The 14,156-nt window shown below is 42.6% G+C and overlaps 1 protein-coding gene across 4 annotated transcripts in view; it reads right to left on the reverse strand.

Moving 5' to 3' along the window:
* Positions 1–14,156, reverse strand: part of LOC115159992 (ral guanine nucleotide dissociation stimulator) — a 68,434-nt gene that overhangs the window by 29,332 nt on the left and 24,946 nt on the right. The window contains exon 1 of one of the 4 annotated variants that reach the window (XR_003868978.1): positions 10,671–10,862. The exons of 2 other annotated variants lie outside the window; for them this stretch is intronic. Coding sequence is in view for 1 of the 2 variants with exons in the window: in XM_029710193.1 (XP_029566053.1) it covers positions 10,671–10,862 (192 nt within the window). In the remaining variant the exon portion in view is untranslated. Of the gene's footprint in view, positions 1–10,670; positions 11,199–14,156 lie in introns of those variants that run through there. One more of the 4 variants, XM_029710193.1, reaches the window with a different exon arrangement.

Consider the following 14,156-nt stretch of genomic DNA (forward strand, 5'->3'; position numbering starts at 1 on the left):
TCTAAACTGTTATTTTGTCAGGGAACATACTGAACGCCTGTATCCTGTACTACGGTAACAAAAGGGTCACAGGGTTGAACGTTTCATTTTCCATCTCACACACTAGCCCTTCATCTCCTACGGAAATGATTACCCTCCAATGAAATGAATGTGTGCTTTGGTCCGCAGTTGGAGCAGGATATCTGGCCTGGTATGTTCTGGCCTGGCATGTTCTGGCCTGGCATGTTCTGGCCTGGTATGTTCTGGCCTGGTATGTTCTGGCCTGGCATGTTCTGGCCTGGTATGTTCTGGCCTGGCATGTTCTGGCCTGGTATGTTCTGGCCTGGTATGTTCTGGCCTGGCATGTTCTGGCCTGGCATGTTCTGGCCTGGTATGTTCTGACACGTTGCTGCTGGTTTTAACAGAGCAGTGAGAGTCAGCACATGAAACATCAGGCGGACACCTATGCAAACCGGGGGAGGACTGAGCAAAGCAAAAACTGATCTAATTCAGTCTGTTGTGACAACTCTTGTTTTGTCCTCATTTATGTATTTTAGGCAACTTAAAATGATTTGGCACGCAATATTCCAAATCAATACTCCAGCAATGTAGAATAAATGAAAGAGGGTGTTAGTGCCCATTTGCTTACAGAGTCCTGAAAAGTTGGCTCTCTGAAAATCCTCTCTGTATTTATTTCACCCAAAAGGCACCATCAGTCTTCTTAGCGGTGGGAGTTAGGTTTGAAAGGATGGATACTGTCAATCTGTAGCTGACCAAAGGAGCGAGTCTGTCTGCAAGACACCCACGCAAAAAACAATTTATTAGACCAGCGTTAGCATGGAGGAGTAATGCCATCACCAGAAGTGAACTCCCTTTAAAACAGCACAGAGTGGCCATCGGATATCTAACCGGAGCAAGCTCAAGGTTGGCTCTTTGTGTTTCACCCTCCTTTGTTTGGTGTCGGTGAAGAAGGTCAAGTTCTTTCATTGCTGTGGCTATGACTGGGAAGGTGTAAGATAATAGGATAATATTGGTGACAACACTGTGTGCTGCTAGCCTGCATCTTCTGTTTTGGGTCACACACACACATTCCTCTGTGCAGGAATCTGTAAGAATAACACTGTCGCACTTTACTATGACAACATGAAGGAGAGGAATGAGGACTGGAAGCAACTAAGGGGAAAAAGGGGTACCACAGGGTTGAATTTCGAGACCAATCTTTATTTTACATTTTCATATTGCTAGCAAATATTTCATCCCTGTTCCGTAAATTCCCCCAGACTTAAGTGTCATCTTTTTCCGTCTGATAATCAGATCGAGCGTAACGTAAACTTGTTTTTTTTAAATGATTATGTTCTCTCAATGGCCATATATCAACACCTAGCTCTGGCTGCCAGACCTCTGCGGGGGTGGACGTTTAAAGGGAAAACAGGGAGATAAAGAACTAGGCCTGATGGGGTCCAGATGTGCAGCTGTAGTACTGTGCTGTTCGAGCCTCAGTCTCCCTTTAGAGAACCCTGTCACCACAATATGGCCTCCATTCACATCCCTCTGCAATTCTGCCCTCTTCAAACCCTGCTCTCTCATCTACTTTCCTCTACAGCACCACTCCCGTTCACTCCTTTTCACTGCCCTAAATCAATCCCCCCTCTCTCTCTCGCTTTCAACTCTAAATCACTGTCCCTTCTATTGTCCAGCCCTTTTTGTCATTCTATGCTGTTCAGTGTTCTCTCAATCGATAATACAACAATGACGTGACGACAACAAAAGGAGCTCTGTTTCTATCAGACTCCGTGCCGGGCAGACTCTGCTTTGGTTTGTCTGAACTATAGGCTTCTGATCGGAGAGAATTCGACAATGAATACACACAAAACCAGTGGTGTAAAGTAGTGTGCTTTGCTTAATATAAGGAATTTTAAAAGATTTATACTTTTACTTCTGATATTTAAGTATATTTTAGCAATTACTTTTACTTTTGATACTTAAGTATATTTAAAACCAAATACTTTGACTTTTACTCAAGTAGTATTTTACCAGTTGACTTTCACTTTAAGAGCTTTGTATTAAGGTATCTATACTTTTACTCAAGTATGACAACTGGTTACTTTTTCCACCACAGCACAAAACCAAAACTACCAGCCAAAACCAGAGGATGTTCCCTTTTCTTTATATGACCTAGAAAAATATGTAATGCTGTCAATGTGTTGTGATATGCAATCCATTAACACCCTGATCCTATGACCTAAGGATAAGGTAACAACTACATTCAGCTGTTTGGGTCCTTATCTATAGGCATGACCTATAGAACATACTAGAACAGGCTTAACAACAGTGTTATTTTTCTAATCTGCAAGAGCTAACACAGGAGTTTCAAACTGAAAATATCAAAGCAAGACAGAAATGACAAAAAGCTGACCTGACCATAAGAAAATGCTACATCATTCTATAATAAAAGCAGAACCTTGAAAGCCATTCAAAAACGATTTGAATCTTTGTGAAACTAAAGCCTTATCCTGAATTACTTTAAGGTATTCAAAACCTTTTTCAACCGTTCTAACCCGACAGCAGAGTAATCTCATCCACTGTCTTGTTTTGAACAGTTAAGTTCGGCTCGCCCTGCATTCCCTGAGCCTGTTTAACGATCCGGACTCTTTGGCGTCTAATAACGTAAATACGTTTCGCTTTAGTGCTTTGACCTAGAAGAACATCACGGTATTGTTTATGGCCAGAGGATAACAAGGAATTAACAAGTAGTGCTGGATGCATGACATCATCAACTGTAGATGAGTGGAATTGATCTGATAACCTTCGCTGGGAGCATCTTAATTGAATTTCCTAGTGGAAGGTTAAAAGGAAGGGCAGAAAGAGGGAGGGACATGGAGAATGAGGGAGGAAAATGGATGAAAAGAGAGGGATTGATGGAGAATGTAGGTAGAACGAAACTGACAGGTGGAGACAGAGTGTTTACAGGATGCTGGGGAAGCCTCTCTCAAACCCAGACTGGCTCAATATCCTACGATTACACAACCACTCACACACTATCAGATGGGAGAAGGCAGGTATTGGGTTTCCAGGAAAACACTGAATACAGACAGTCGAGGATCAATACATCTCCAGAGGTATCAAAGCTACAACTGGGCCTGAAGTTGAACACCATCTGCTTTTATGGCCTCAAGACAGGTGTGGAGAGTGAGTGTGCAGGTAGCTTAGTGGTTAAGAGCAATGGGCCAGTAACCAAAAGGTTGTTGGTTCAAATCCTCAAGCCGGCTAGGTGAAAAATCTGTCCATGTGCCCGTGAGCAAGGCACTTATCCAGAGTGACTAACGGGAGCAGTTAAGAGCATCTGACAAAATGCTAAAATGTATCTTCAGAATGTCTTGAGCTAAACCCAATGATAAAGTGGTGTGAGACGAATTGGGTATGAGAGGCCTGTCTTTTAAAATCAAACAGAAGAGGGGACCTGACATAGAAGTTAGCTAATCACAATGAGGGTGGTAGGAAGGGAGGGCCTTCACTTTCACTGCAGGTCACAGAGAGGATTTATGTGTCTAGTGAAAAGGCAGAATAGGGTCTATAAAGTGAATGTTGGGAGACATTCAATTGGACAGAAATGCCATAATGTAACATTCTCCGCTTTTTAGAGGACCAAAGAAAACATAACAGGCATGCATCAAACAAACCATTCTTTGAAAATGTCTGTTCTATTTTACAGAAATGAGATAAACGGCCTGAAATTCTTGCCTCAAACTCGCAGTCAATTTGCAGACAAAAACAAAATCTAATACTAAGATGAAAAAGCCACCCAGTAGAAGCTGGCTCTCTCAATGGTTCTCGATGGCCAAAGAGGAGTTTGTGTGTTTGGTTTGCAGTGGTGTGTGTATGCAGCGAGTGCCCTGGAGTGAGAAGACTGATTAGCCTTAATCAACTAACAGGATTAAGAGTTGGAGGGATTAGATGAAGGCACAGTACCGCCACTCTCCAGGCTCGTGACCAGCATTGGCGATACACGCATGCAGATTCCAGCATTGGCGATACACGCACGCAGATTCCAGCATTGGCGATACACGCACGCAGATTCCAGCATTGGCGATACACGCACGCAGATTCCAGCATTGGCGATACACGCACGCAGATTCCAGCATTGGCGATACACGCACGCAGATTCCAGCATTGGCGATACACGCACGCAGATTCCAGCATTGGCGATACACGCACGCAGATTCCAGCATTGGCGATACACGCACGCAGATTCCAGCATTGGCGATACACGCACGCAGATTCCAGCATTGGCGATACACGCACGCAGATTCCAGCATTGGCGATACACGCACGCAGATTCCAGCATTGGCGATACACGCACGCAGATTCCAGCATTGGCGATACACGCACGCAGATTCCAGCATTGGCGATACACGCACGCAGATTCCAGCATTGGCGATACACGCACGCAGATTCCAGCATTGGCGATACACGCATGCAGATTCCCAAAATGCTAAGCTGAAAATGTGCCACTCCGTACCTTTTTTTAAATTGTTATTTTACCTTTATTTAACTGGGCAAGTCAGTTAAGAACAAATTCTTATTTTCAATGACGGCCTAGGAACAGTGGGTAAACTGCCTTGTTCAGGGGCAGAACAACAGATTTATACCTTGTCAGCTCGGGGATTGATCCCCGCCTTGATCAACAGGAATCATGAGACAAACACCATGCTTGTTCGATAGCCTCGTGTCATCCTCTGCATTTAGAGGAAGATATAGAGAAGATGTATATATTGTCAGTTTAGTATTTCAGAAACAGGGACTCAGCCAAGTCTAAAATCATTTCATTTCTTCAAAACACAACGTAGACCCATTGACTACTGATGGTTAGAGACAGAGGGCTAAAGGCTTCTGCATGCTTCAGTGTACTCGCATACTCCCTTAAAAGACCTTCGCCTGAAAAACAAGAAAAAGCTGCAAAAGTGCTGTTTGTCCATCTTGAGACGCCGTAGCCAGTATACACTTCCTCAAAATAGTCAGAATTAATCTAAGATAACTCAAGAAATCTGTCAGTAATTGTAAAAAATTTGCAGAGATCTTAGTCGTGTAATTTTACATCTAACTAAGATGTTTGATGCAGTATTTCTCAAGTGAAAAAATGTGAACGAAAACGAGACGTCTATCGCTGAATAAAAACAAACTTCACTGGAAAATCCCTACTGTTGACCAATGACCGACGTAGGGGCGTGGACTTCGGCTCCGAACTTGGGCTTGCCTCGAGAAATGTTTGTGTGTGCACGTACAGTCGAAAAAACCCTTGTCAAAGACCAAAACATCACAAAATGTCGTCATAATATATGCCTTAACTGTTCCGGATGGGAAGCATGCAGACGCCTTAACAGACCTCTGCTATGTGTGACAGTTTAGTGTTTTTTTTCTGTTTACGAAATAATGGTATACAGTAAGCACCTGAGAGACATGGATGTTGTTGTATGTATAGTGCTGGATGTGTGTTATACTTCCCTTTCTATTAACTACTAAAATGTACTTGACAGGCCAAGGCAAACCATTTCAACACACTATGGTCTAGGACTATATCTCTTGCAGACTGAGAAGTACTGAAAAGTAGGTTGAACACATAAATTGCTCAAATAGAGTGACTGGCTGGTCACTTTTTTTTCCTTCTCGATTGGGTCTATTTATGTTTATTGGAGGGAAAGTTGGCCGTCAAAAGAATGTGTCAGCCGGGTGAGACCGCGGCCTACGTCCCACTGTGTCTACGGGGGAAAATGCTGGATGAAAAAATGTTTTTACCGTGAAGATCTCTATGGTCTGTAATATTACAGTATAATGGAAACTACAATCAAATCTAATCTGCTTAAGCAATGTGTATTCAGTATCTTTGTTAACAACTACCCACAGGGCACACACACCTGTCTTATTCTTGAACAGTTCTGAAATGCGTATGAGGGGAGTCCATATAGAATCTAGAGTAGCCTACTCAAAAACATTCTGTTAGTTTATTGGAAAACAACTGTATGTTCCTCGGCGCACACATCAAGGACAAACTGAAATGGTCCACCCACACAGACAGCGTGGTGAAGAAGGCACAGCAGCGCCTCTTCAACCTCAGGAGGCTGAGGAAATTTAGCTTGTCACCCAAAACACTCCCAAACTTTTACAGATGCACAATTGAAAGCATCCTGTCGGGCTGTATCACCTCCTGGTACGGCAACTGCACCGCCCACAACCGCAAGGCTCTCCAGTGGGTGGTGAGGTCTGCACAACGCATCGCCGGGGGCAAACTACCTGCCCTCCAGGACACCGACAGCACCCGATGTCACAGGAAGGCCAAAAAGATCATCAAGGACAACAACCACCCGAGCCACTGCCTGTTCACCCCGCTACCATCCAGGTGCATCATAGCTGGGACCGAGAGGCTGAAATACAGCTTCTATCTCAAGGCCATCAGACTGTTAAACAGCCATCACTAACACAGAGAGGCTGCTGCTTTCATACAGACTCAAATCATTGGCCACTTTAATAAATGGATCACTAGTCACTTTAATAATGTTTACATATCTTACATTACTCATATACTGTATTTATACCATCTATTGCATCTTGCATATGCCGCTCGTCATCGCTCATCCATATATTTATATGTACATATTCTTATTCCATCCCTTTAGATTTGTGTGTATTAGGTAGTTGTTGTGGAATTGTTAGATATTACTGCACTGTTGGAACTAGAAGCACAAGCATTTCGCTATACTCGCATTAACATCTGCTAACCATGTTTATGTGACCAATAAAATGTCATTTCATTTCATTTTTATAGCACACTACTGCATATCTACAGATGTAGGATCCTAATTTGATCACTCTTTTGTTGCTGAGAATTTTCCTGGGCCACAGGAAATGCACATGAGCTTTATGATTTACATCAATTCAATGAAAACCTGCACTAACACACGGTTATGTATTCCACTTTTTTGTAGCCTCATTTTGACCTGCTAATAGCCTAACCACCGATCAAGCAACATTATAGACTAAACGTTCAAATCCTGTTGCTGCAGAATTATCTTCCTGCAACAATGCAGGTCCAGGTAAGATCCTACATCTCTACCACTGACTAAATACTGTATTCAAGGTTCAATTGAATTCCCTATCGTTCAGGTAATATTCAGTCCAAACTACTTCCATTCCTAATGCGCAGACGACTTAAAGCAGAGCGTAATCAATGTGGTCACTTTCTATTCTCCTCTTTGACCAAGTTTTGCTGGTGATTTAGGGCCATAAGATATGGCTACAGAGTGTGTCAGTGAACACGATACACCCGCTTACTTCTGCCAGCACACTATAACTAAGAGCCTGGCACGAAATGGACACCAGTTGCTCTCGCTCAAGCTTCCTCTGATTTTGTACAGTACAGTATGGGTGGAGGAAGTATAGTTGTTGCTCAATGAAGCAGATGTGAAATTCAGCTGAGGCCATTCTTTTCCCAAAGGACAAGCAGCAGTGGAGTTATTCAGTTAGCCAACTCTCCCCCACCCCCCTCCAGAACTACACGAGGGAGAAGACTTGAACAAAGAAAATTATTCTAACTAACATTTCGAAGATCCATGGATGGACGACACGCTTCACAGTCACACACTACTCACAAAAGGTCATTACTGTACAGGAACGTTTCAGTCATTTAAGAGGCATTATTTCCCCCACAGACACTTACAGTTAAAAGATTTTTCAGTATCAGACTACTTCAATACATGTTGCTTCTCCCAAACCCATCCAGTTTTTTCTCTGGTTATTTTAGTTAATTGGTTATAATTGGGGAAGAGTGTGGAGCTGAAGAATTTCAACCCGTACATTGGGATTGGACACCAGAGAGGCTGTGGGTTGGAGGCAGTCTGACCTGTCTGAGCTTTAGAAAACCCCTGATCTTATTGCCGCCTTGGAGCCAGGAGAGAGAATTAGAAAGCTGTAGTGACTCACACACACAGCTGTCGGCAGAGTGCACACACAGCCACATACCCCTTGAATGAGGGTGTGTGTGGGCAGGGGGTTCTTTATTTTTACTGTTTTTTACATTGTAAAATAATAGTGAAGACATCAAAACTACAAAATAACACATATGGAATGATGTTAAACAAATGAAAATATATTTTATATTCAAGATTCTTCAAAGTAGCCACCCTTTGCCTTGATGACAGCTTTGCGCACTCTTGGCATTCTCTCAACCAACTTCACCTGGAATGCTTTTACAACAGTCTTGAAGGAGTTCCCCCATATGCTAAGTACTTGTTGGCTGCTTTTTCATCACTCTGCAGTCCAACTCATCCCAAACCATCTCAGTTGGGTTGCGGTCAGGTGATTGTGGAGGCCAGGTCATCTGATGCAGCACTCCATCACTCACCTTCTTGGTCAAATAACCCTTACACAACCTGGAGGTGTGTTGGGTCATTGCCCTGTTGAAAAATAAATGATAGTCCCACTAAGCGCAAACCAGATGGGATGGCGAATCACTGCAAAATGCTGTGGTAGCCATGCTGGTTAAGTGTGCCTAGAATTCTAAATAAATCACAGATAGTCTCACCAGAAAAACACCCCCACACCATCACACCTCCTCCTCCATGCTTCACGGTGGGAACTACACATGCGGAGATCATCCGTTCACCTACTCTGCGTCTCACAAAGACACAGCGGTTGGAACCAAAAATCTCAAATTTGGACTCATCAGACCAAAGGACAGATTTCCACCGGTCTAATGTTCATTGCTCGTGTTTCTTGGCCCAAGCAAGTCTCTTCTTATTATTGGTGTCCTTTAGTAGTGGTTTCTTTGCAGCAATTTGACCATGAAGGCCTGATTCACACAGTCTCCTCTGAACAGTTGATGTTGAGAAGTCTGTTACTTGAACTCTGTGAAGCATTTATTTGGGTTTTTATTTATTTCTGAGTCTGGTAACTCAAATGAATTTATCCTCTACCGCAGAGGTAACTCTGGGTCTTCCTTTCCTGTGGCGGTCCTCATGAGAGCCAGTTTCATCATAGCGCTTAATGGTTTTTGCGACTGCACTTGAAGAAACGTTCAAAGTTCTTGAATTTTCCGGATTGACTGACCTTCATGTCTTAAAGTAATGATGGAATGTCGTAAAGTAATGATGGAATGTCGTTTCTCTTTACATATTTGAGCTGTTCTTGCCATAATATGGACTTGGTATTTTACCAAATAGGGTTATCTTCTGTATACCACCCCTACCTTGAAACAACACAACTGATTGGCTCAAACGCATTAAGAAGGAAAGAAATTCCACCAATGACCTTTTAACAAGACTACCTCATGAAGCTGGTTGAGAGAATGCCAAGAGTGTGCAAAGATGTCATCAAGGCAAAGGGTGGCTACCTGGAAGAATCTGAAATATATATTTTTTATTTGTTTAACACTTTTCTGGTTACTACATTATTCCATATGTGTTATTTCATCGTTTTGATGTCTTCACTATTATTCTACAATGCAGAAAATAGTAAAAATAAAGAAAAACCCTGGAATGAGTTTGGACTGGTACTGTAAATATAATATAAATATATTTTTTTACTTTTACCCCCTTTTCTCCTCAATTTTGTGATATCCCATTGGTAGTTAGTCTTGTCCCATCACTGAAACTCCCGTACGGACACAGGAGAGGCGAAGGTCGAGAGCCATGCGTCCTCCAAAACACGACCCTGCCAAACCGGTTGTGTCCCATATCTAAAATCAGTCCAGAGTTGAGTTTGAGGGACATAGCCTATTACTGACATCCCCAGCGAGGCAGTGTGTTATTTGGAAAGTAGAACACATACCGCTTGGACAGCAGTCAACACTGTGACCCATTGAAATCCAATTGAATGGATTATTGTGGCTGGTTCACTGGCTTCGTTTTAAAAGCTGTCTCGTACCATTTGGGGGGGGAAACAACTAGTGACTGGTGTTGTGTCTGTTCCATTCAACAATAGTGTTTTTAAAACATTCAAATCAAATTGATGATGGCTCCAACGCATATCACCTTGTCCTCTAAAGGGGTTTCATGGATGATTATTTATGACTGTTATTCATTTCATTTAATAAGCAGCATAGAATTGTTGAGCTATTTATTTTGTAAAATTATAACAATGACTATAACGATTTTCTTGTTCAGTGTCTATGCATTGTGGACCAATATATTGTTAACAAATTATTGCACTAAAAACTAAATCAGGGTACTTATGTTGTTTGAAGGCTTCACTTGCTAAACAGACATGTGTCTCAATGTCCAATCCCTGTACAGGTAAAGGATAAATACAAAATAAAATAAAAACAGGCTATATTATGAAATAATAAACAGTTACATGTTTGTTCTTCATCAATAAAACATATAGATTTCACAACGTGTGTTTAACTTTTCTGGAAAGAAACGGGCTACTCAAACTATGTTGATGCATTTCAAAAGGATTACAACTATAGCCGACTAATGTTGATGCGCACTTAAACGTATTGGACTTCAATAACTGTGTCATTGACACTAAGGCAGAAGTAAAGAACAAAACACAACAGAACACAGATCGTATCCTCTCAAACCCCTAGGTTATTAACCTTCATTAATCATCTGTGGTAGCTTGGATAACAGACCAGTCAACAAACGCATTGAAAACCGCACACAAGGCTACAGTGCGCAGTAAATACGTTATTCCGTTACCTCCAACTGCGGAAGGTCAGGGTCCAGTTGGGTGAAGCTATGTAAGACAACAGGGCTCGCATCCCCGGCGACCTCTAGTTTCACCCCGTCCCAGATGTTGCGTATCCTCCAGGTGCTGGCATCGAACATCACATCAGGGGAACACAGCTTGATACTGCGTCCCTCGCACTGAGCTCCCGTTAGATAAACCATTGGTGTCGTCCGTCGGTATCGCTACAACAGCAACAATGTCATATGAAGCCTACACCGTGGTAGTCTTCCCCCATGTCTTGCTTGGTAAAAACGGCGTCCTGTTCTTTCTCTCACAAAAGCCCTTGACAAACCGAACACCCAGGAGTATGTAGGTTACTGACTGCTCTCTGTGTGTGTTGTATATATGTCTGCTCTGCTCCGGGAAGCGGGGACAGAGGTTGGCTGGGTTGGCTTGGAAAGAATGGGCCAGCTCGTTTTGCATGCCCCGGTGCCCGGGGTGAGTGGAGATTTATCTTAAGGACCAATGGAATGATCTAAAAAAATCACGAACTCCGCTAACCGGGTCACCGAGCCATGCAAAACGAACTGGCCCATTCACCAGGTCCATAGCCCCTCCCCGACGCAGGAACGCCTGCCCCCTCGTGAGAAGGTGATGTCATTTTCGCAGCAACGTGATGTGGGCAGAAAGTCGTTCTGTAGGACATAGGTCGTAAACTGTACAGCGCTTAAAACGATTCACACCATTATGTTATCCATCCTATGCTGTATTCTTGCACTTCAAAAATATAGGTTTGAGAGGGCCACCAACAGAAATGTAAACGGTGAAAAATGTCTCATGACATTTTAACTCGCAAATAGCACTTGCTTTTTTTGTATTTTTATTTAACCTTTATCTAACCCGGACGACGCTGGGACAATTGTGCACCGCCTTATGGGACTCCCGAGCACAGCCTGGGAACGAACCAGGGTCTGTAGTGAAGCCTCTAGCACTGCAATGCAGTACCTTAGACCGCTGCGCCACTCGGGAGCCCAAAGGATTTCTATGATCTGTATCCATATCATGAGTGCAATATTAGGCTATTTTACCCTCTTTTTTTTTTATAGGCCTAGCTATAGCTATCCTGTATGTATGTGTTGCCTAACCTTCTGTTCATTATAATTTCTATTAAATCTATTAAGCCTACCTACATTATAACCTGCCTCCTTACTGTCTTCCATGATAGAAACACTGACATATATTCTATTACATTAAAGCATTGATGCATATTTCATATTTTTTTCATTCTCCTTCCTTCAGTCTTTGTTTCTTTGTTAGTACTTGTATTTTATTATTTTGCGATGATAAGCACTTTGTTACCTGTATTGGAAAGCGCTATTCAAATAAAGTTATTGTTATTATTATTAAAGGTAATGTTTGAAAAACCATATGTCTTTCACAGTTTAAAGATTAAGCTGTGAATGTGAAATACTTGAAGGAGACAGAAACTAAGTCATTTGTTTTGCTGAGTACAGAACAGGGCAGTCTGAGCTGCCCCCACACATATCCTCAGCAACCTTTTGGTTGCTCCACTTTCTACATCTGTTTTGCGTTATGTGTGGGCTGAGTCGCCCGAGTCACTGCCAGTAAACGCAGGCAGAAAACAAAGTCAGGGAGGCTGAGGAATGCGAAGAGGGAGAATGGAGAGCAGAGAGGGGTGGGGGTTGGGGCTGACTAGGGACAATGTTGGGGTGCTGCTGTTTTCAGTGAAAAACTAAGGTCATTAGTGGGTTTCGAAGTGAGTATAAGATTTAACTGAGATGTGGTTGTTTCACCTAGCTATCTTAAGCTGACTGGATAACTAAAATGGCAAAAATATAAATGTAAGTGTATCTTTGCAGAAATGTGAACGTGTTATTGTAATAAAACATGTAAAACATGTATTTATTTTGTGTTTGTGAGCGTGTGCATGAGTGCCCGCATGTGTGTGTAATAGCCAAACTTGCTAACAGCCCTCAAGTCACAAATGGCCTAGTACTCAATCAATCATTCATTCAATCAAATTGATTTAAAATCAAACACTTTGATTAAATTGGAATAATCTGAACGATGATAATAAATGATTGATGATGGAAGTTAGCGGTCCTGTTCCGAAATGGACCCGGGGATTACCCACCCAGTTCCAATATGCAAAAATACATTTTTAAAACATTCCATGGTCTCCGTGGATCTTATTTCAAACTCAAAGCCAAACACAACAGCAGCTATCTGAGACGCATATTTGATGCGAGGCTAATAATTAGCTGGTTGATAAACTGAATCAGGTTAGTAACATCTGAGGTTGAAGTGAAAACATTCAAAACGGTGGCTCCCCAGGAACCGGGTACCACCTGTTGAGTAGTGAGAGCCAGTTCCTCAAACAGCTGGTTGAAAAAAAACTGGACAAGCTCCATTCGAGACTGAAGAACTGTAATAACTTATGTACCTGAAGAACTGTAATATCTTATGTTCCTCTGAGTTGTGTTTGAACAAGGACATAGATAATATAATGTACATCTCTGGTTTTTCTAAACATCGGCAGGACAGAATGGCAACTTCAGGTAAGCTTTGTTAACAATAGCTGGTCCGTGACCTCTAATATTAAGGAAGTCTCGAGGTTGTGCTTCCATGAGTTAGAATAAGCTGTAGACCATATTATTTACCAAGAGAGTTTTTATCTATATTTTTCATAGTTGTCGATTTATCCCCATAAACCGATGTTGGCACTAAGACTGACCTCAACGAGCTGTATAGTGCCATAATCAAACAAGAAGATGCTCATCCATAGGCGGCGCTCCTAGTTGCCAGTGATTTTATTATGCAGGGAAACTTAAATCCGTTTTACCTAATTTCTACCAGCATGTCACCTGTGCAACTAGAGGCGAAAAAACTCTAGATCACCTCCACACACAGAAATGCTGTGACATCTACTCCCGTACCTCCCCTCCGGCATTCGACGTCGCTGGTATACTAACCACCGGTCCTGGCATCCATCATTACGCACACCTGGCACCAATCATTACGTGCACCTGCACTTCATCATGAGGCACACCTGGACTCCATTACCTCACTTATTACCCTATATGTGGCACTCCCTTAGGTTCTTTCCCCAGTCAGTATTGTTTCTGTGTCTATGTTGACACCACTATGATGGTGTCTCGTTCCATGTTTGTTGGTTTATTAAACATACCACCTGCTTCTCGACTCTCAGCGTCTTTGTTACAGAATACTGACTCAAACAATGGAAGCAGCAGGAAAACAGAATAACTCCCAGACAGTCGACGAGCAGGGATATCTTCTTCGTCAATACCACGACCAGCTGGCACAACTGGGGACAGCTATGGAAGAGGTTCTTCGCAGTGTGCAACATCTCGAGCATACCCGGGAGGTGTTGCCGTAAACTAGCAGAGGATACTCTACTACCAGTCGACCCAGCACAACAGCCCATTCAGCAACAAGCTCAGGTCAGTGATACCCGTTTATCCCTCCTGGATAAG

The sequence above is a fragment of the Salmo trutta genome, chromosome 23 (assembly GCF_901001165.1).
Source record: "Salmo trutta chromosome 23, fSalTru1.1, whole genome shotgun sequence".
Lineage (NCBI taxonomy): Eukaryota > Metazoa > Chordata > Actinopteri > Salmoniformes > Salmonidae > Salmo > Salmo trutta.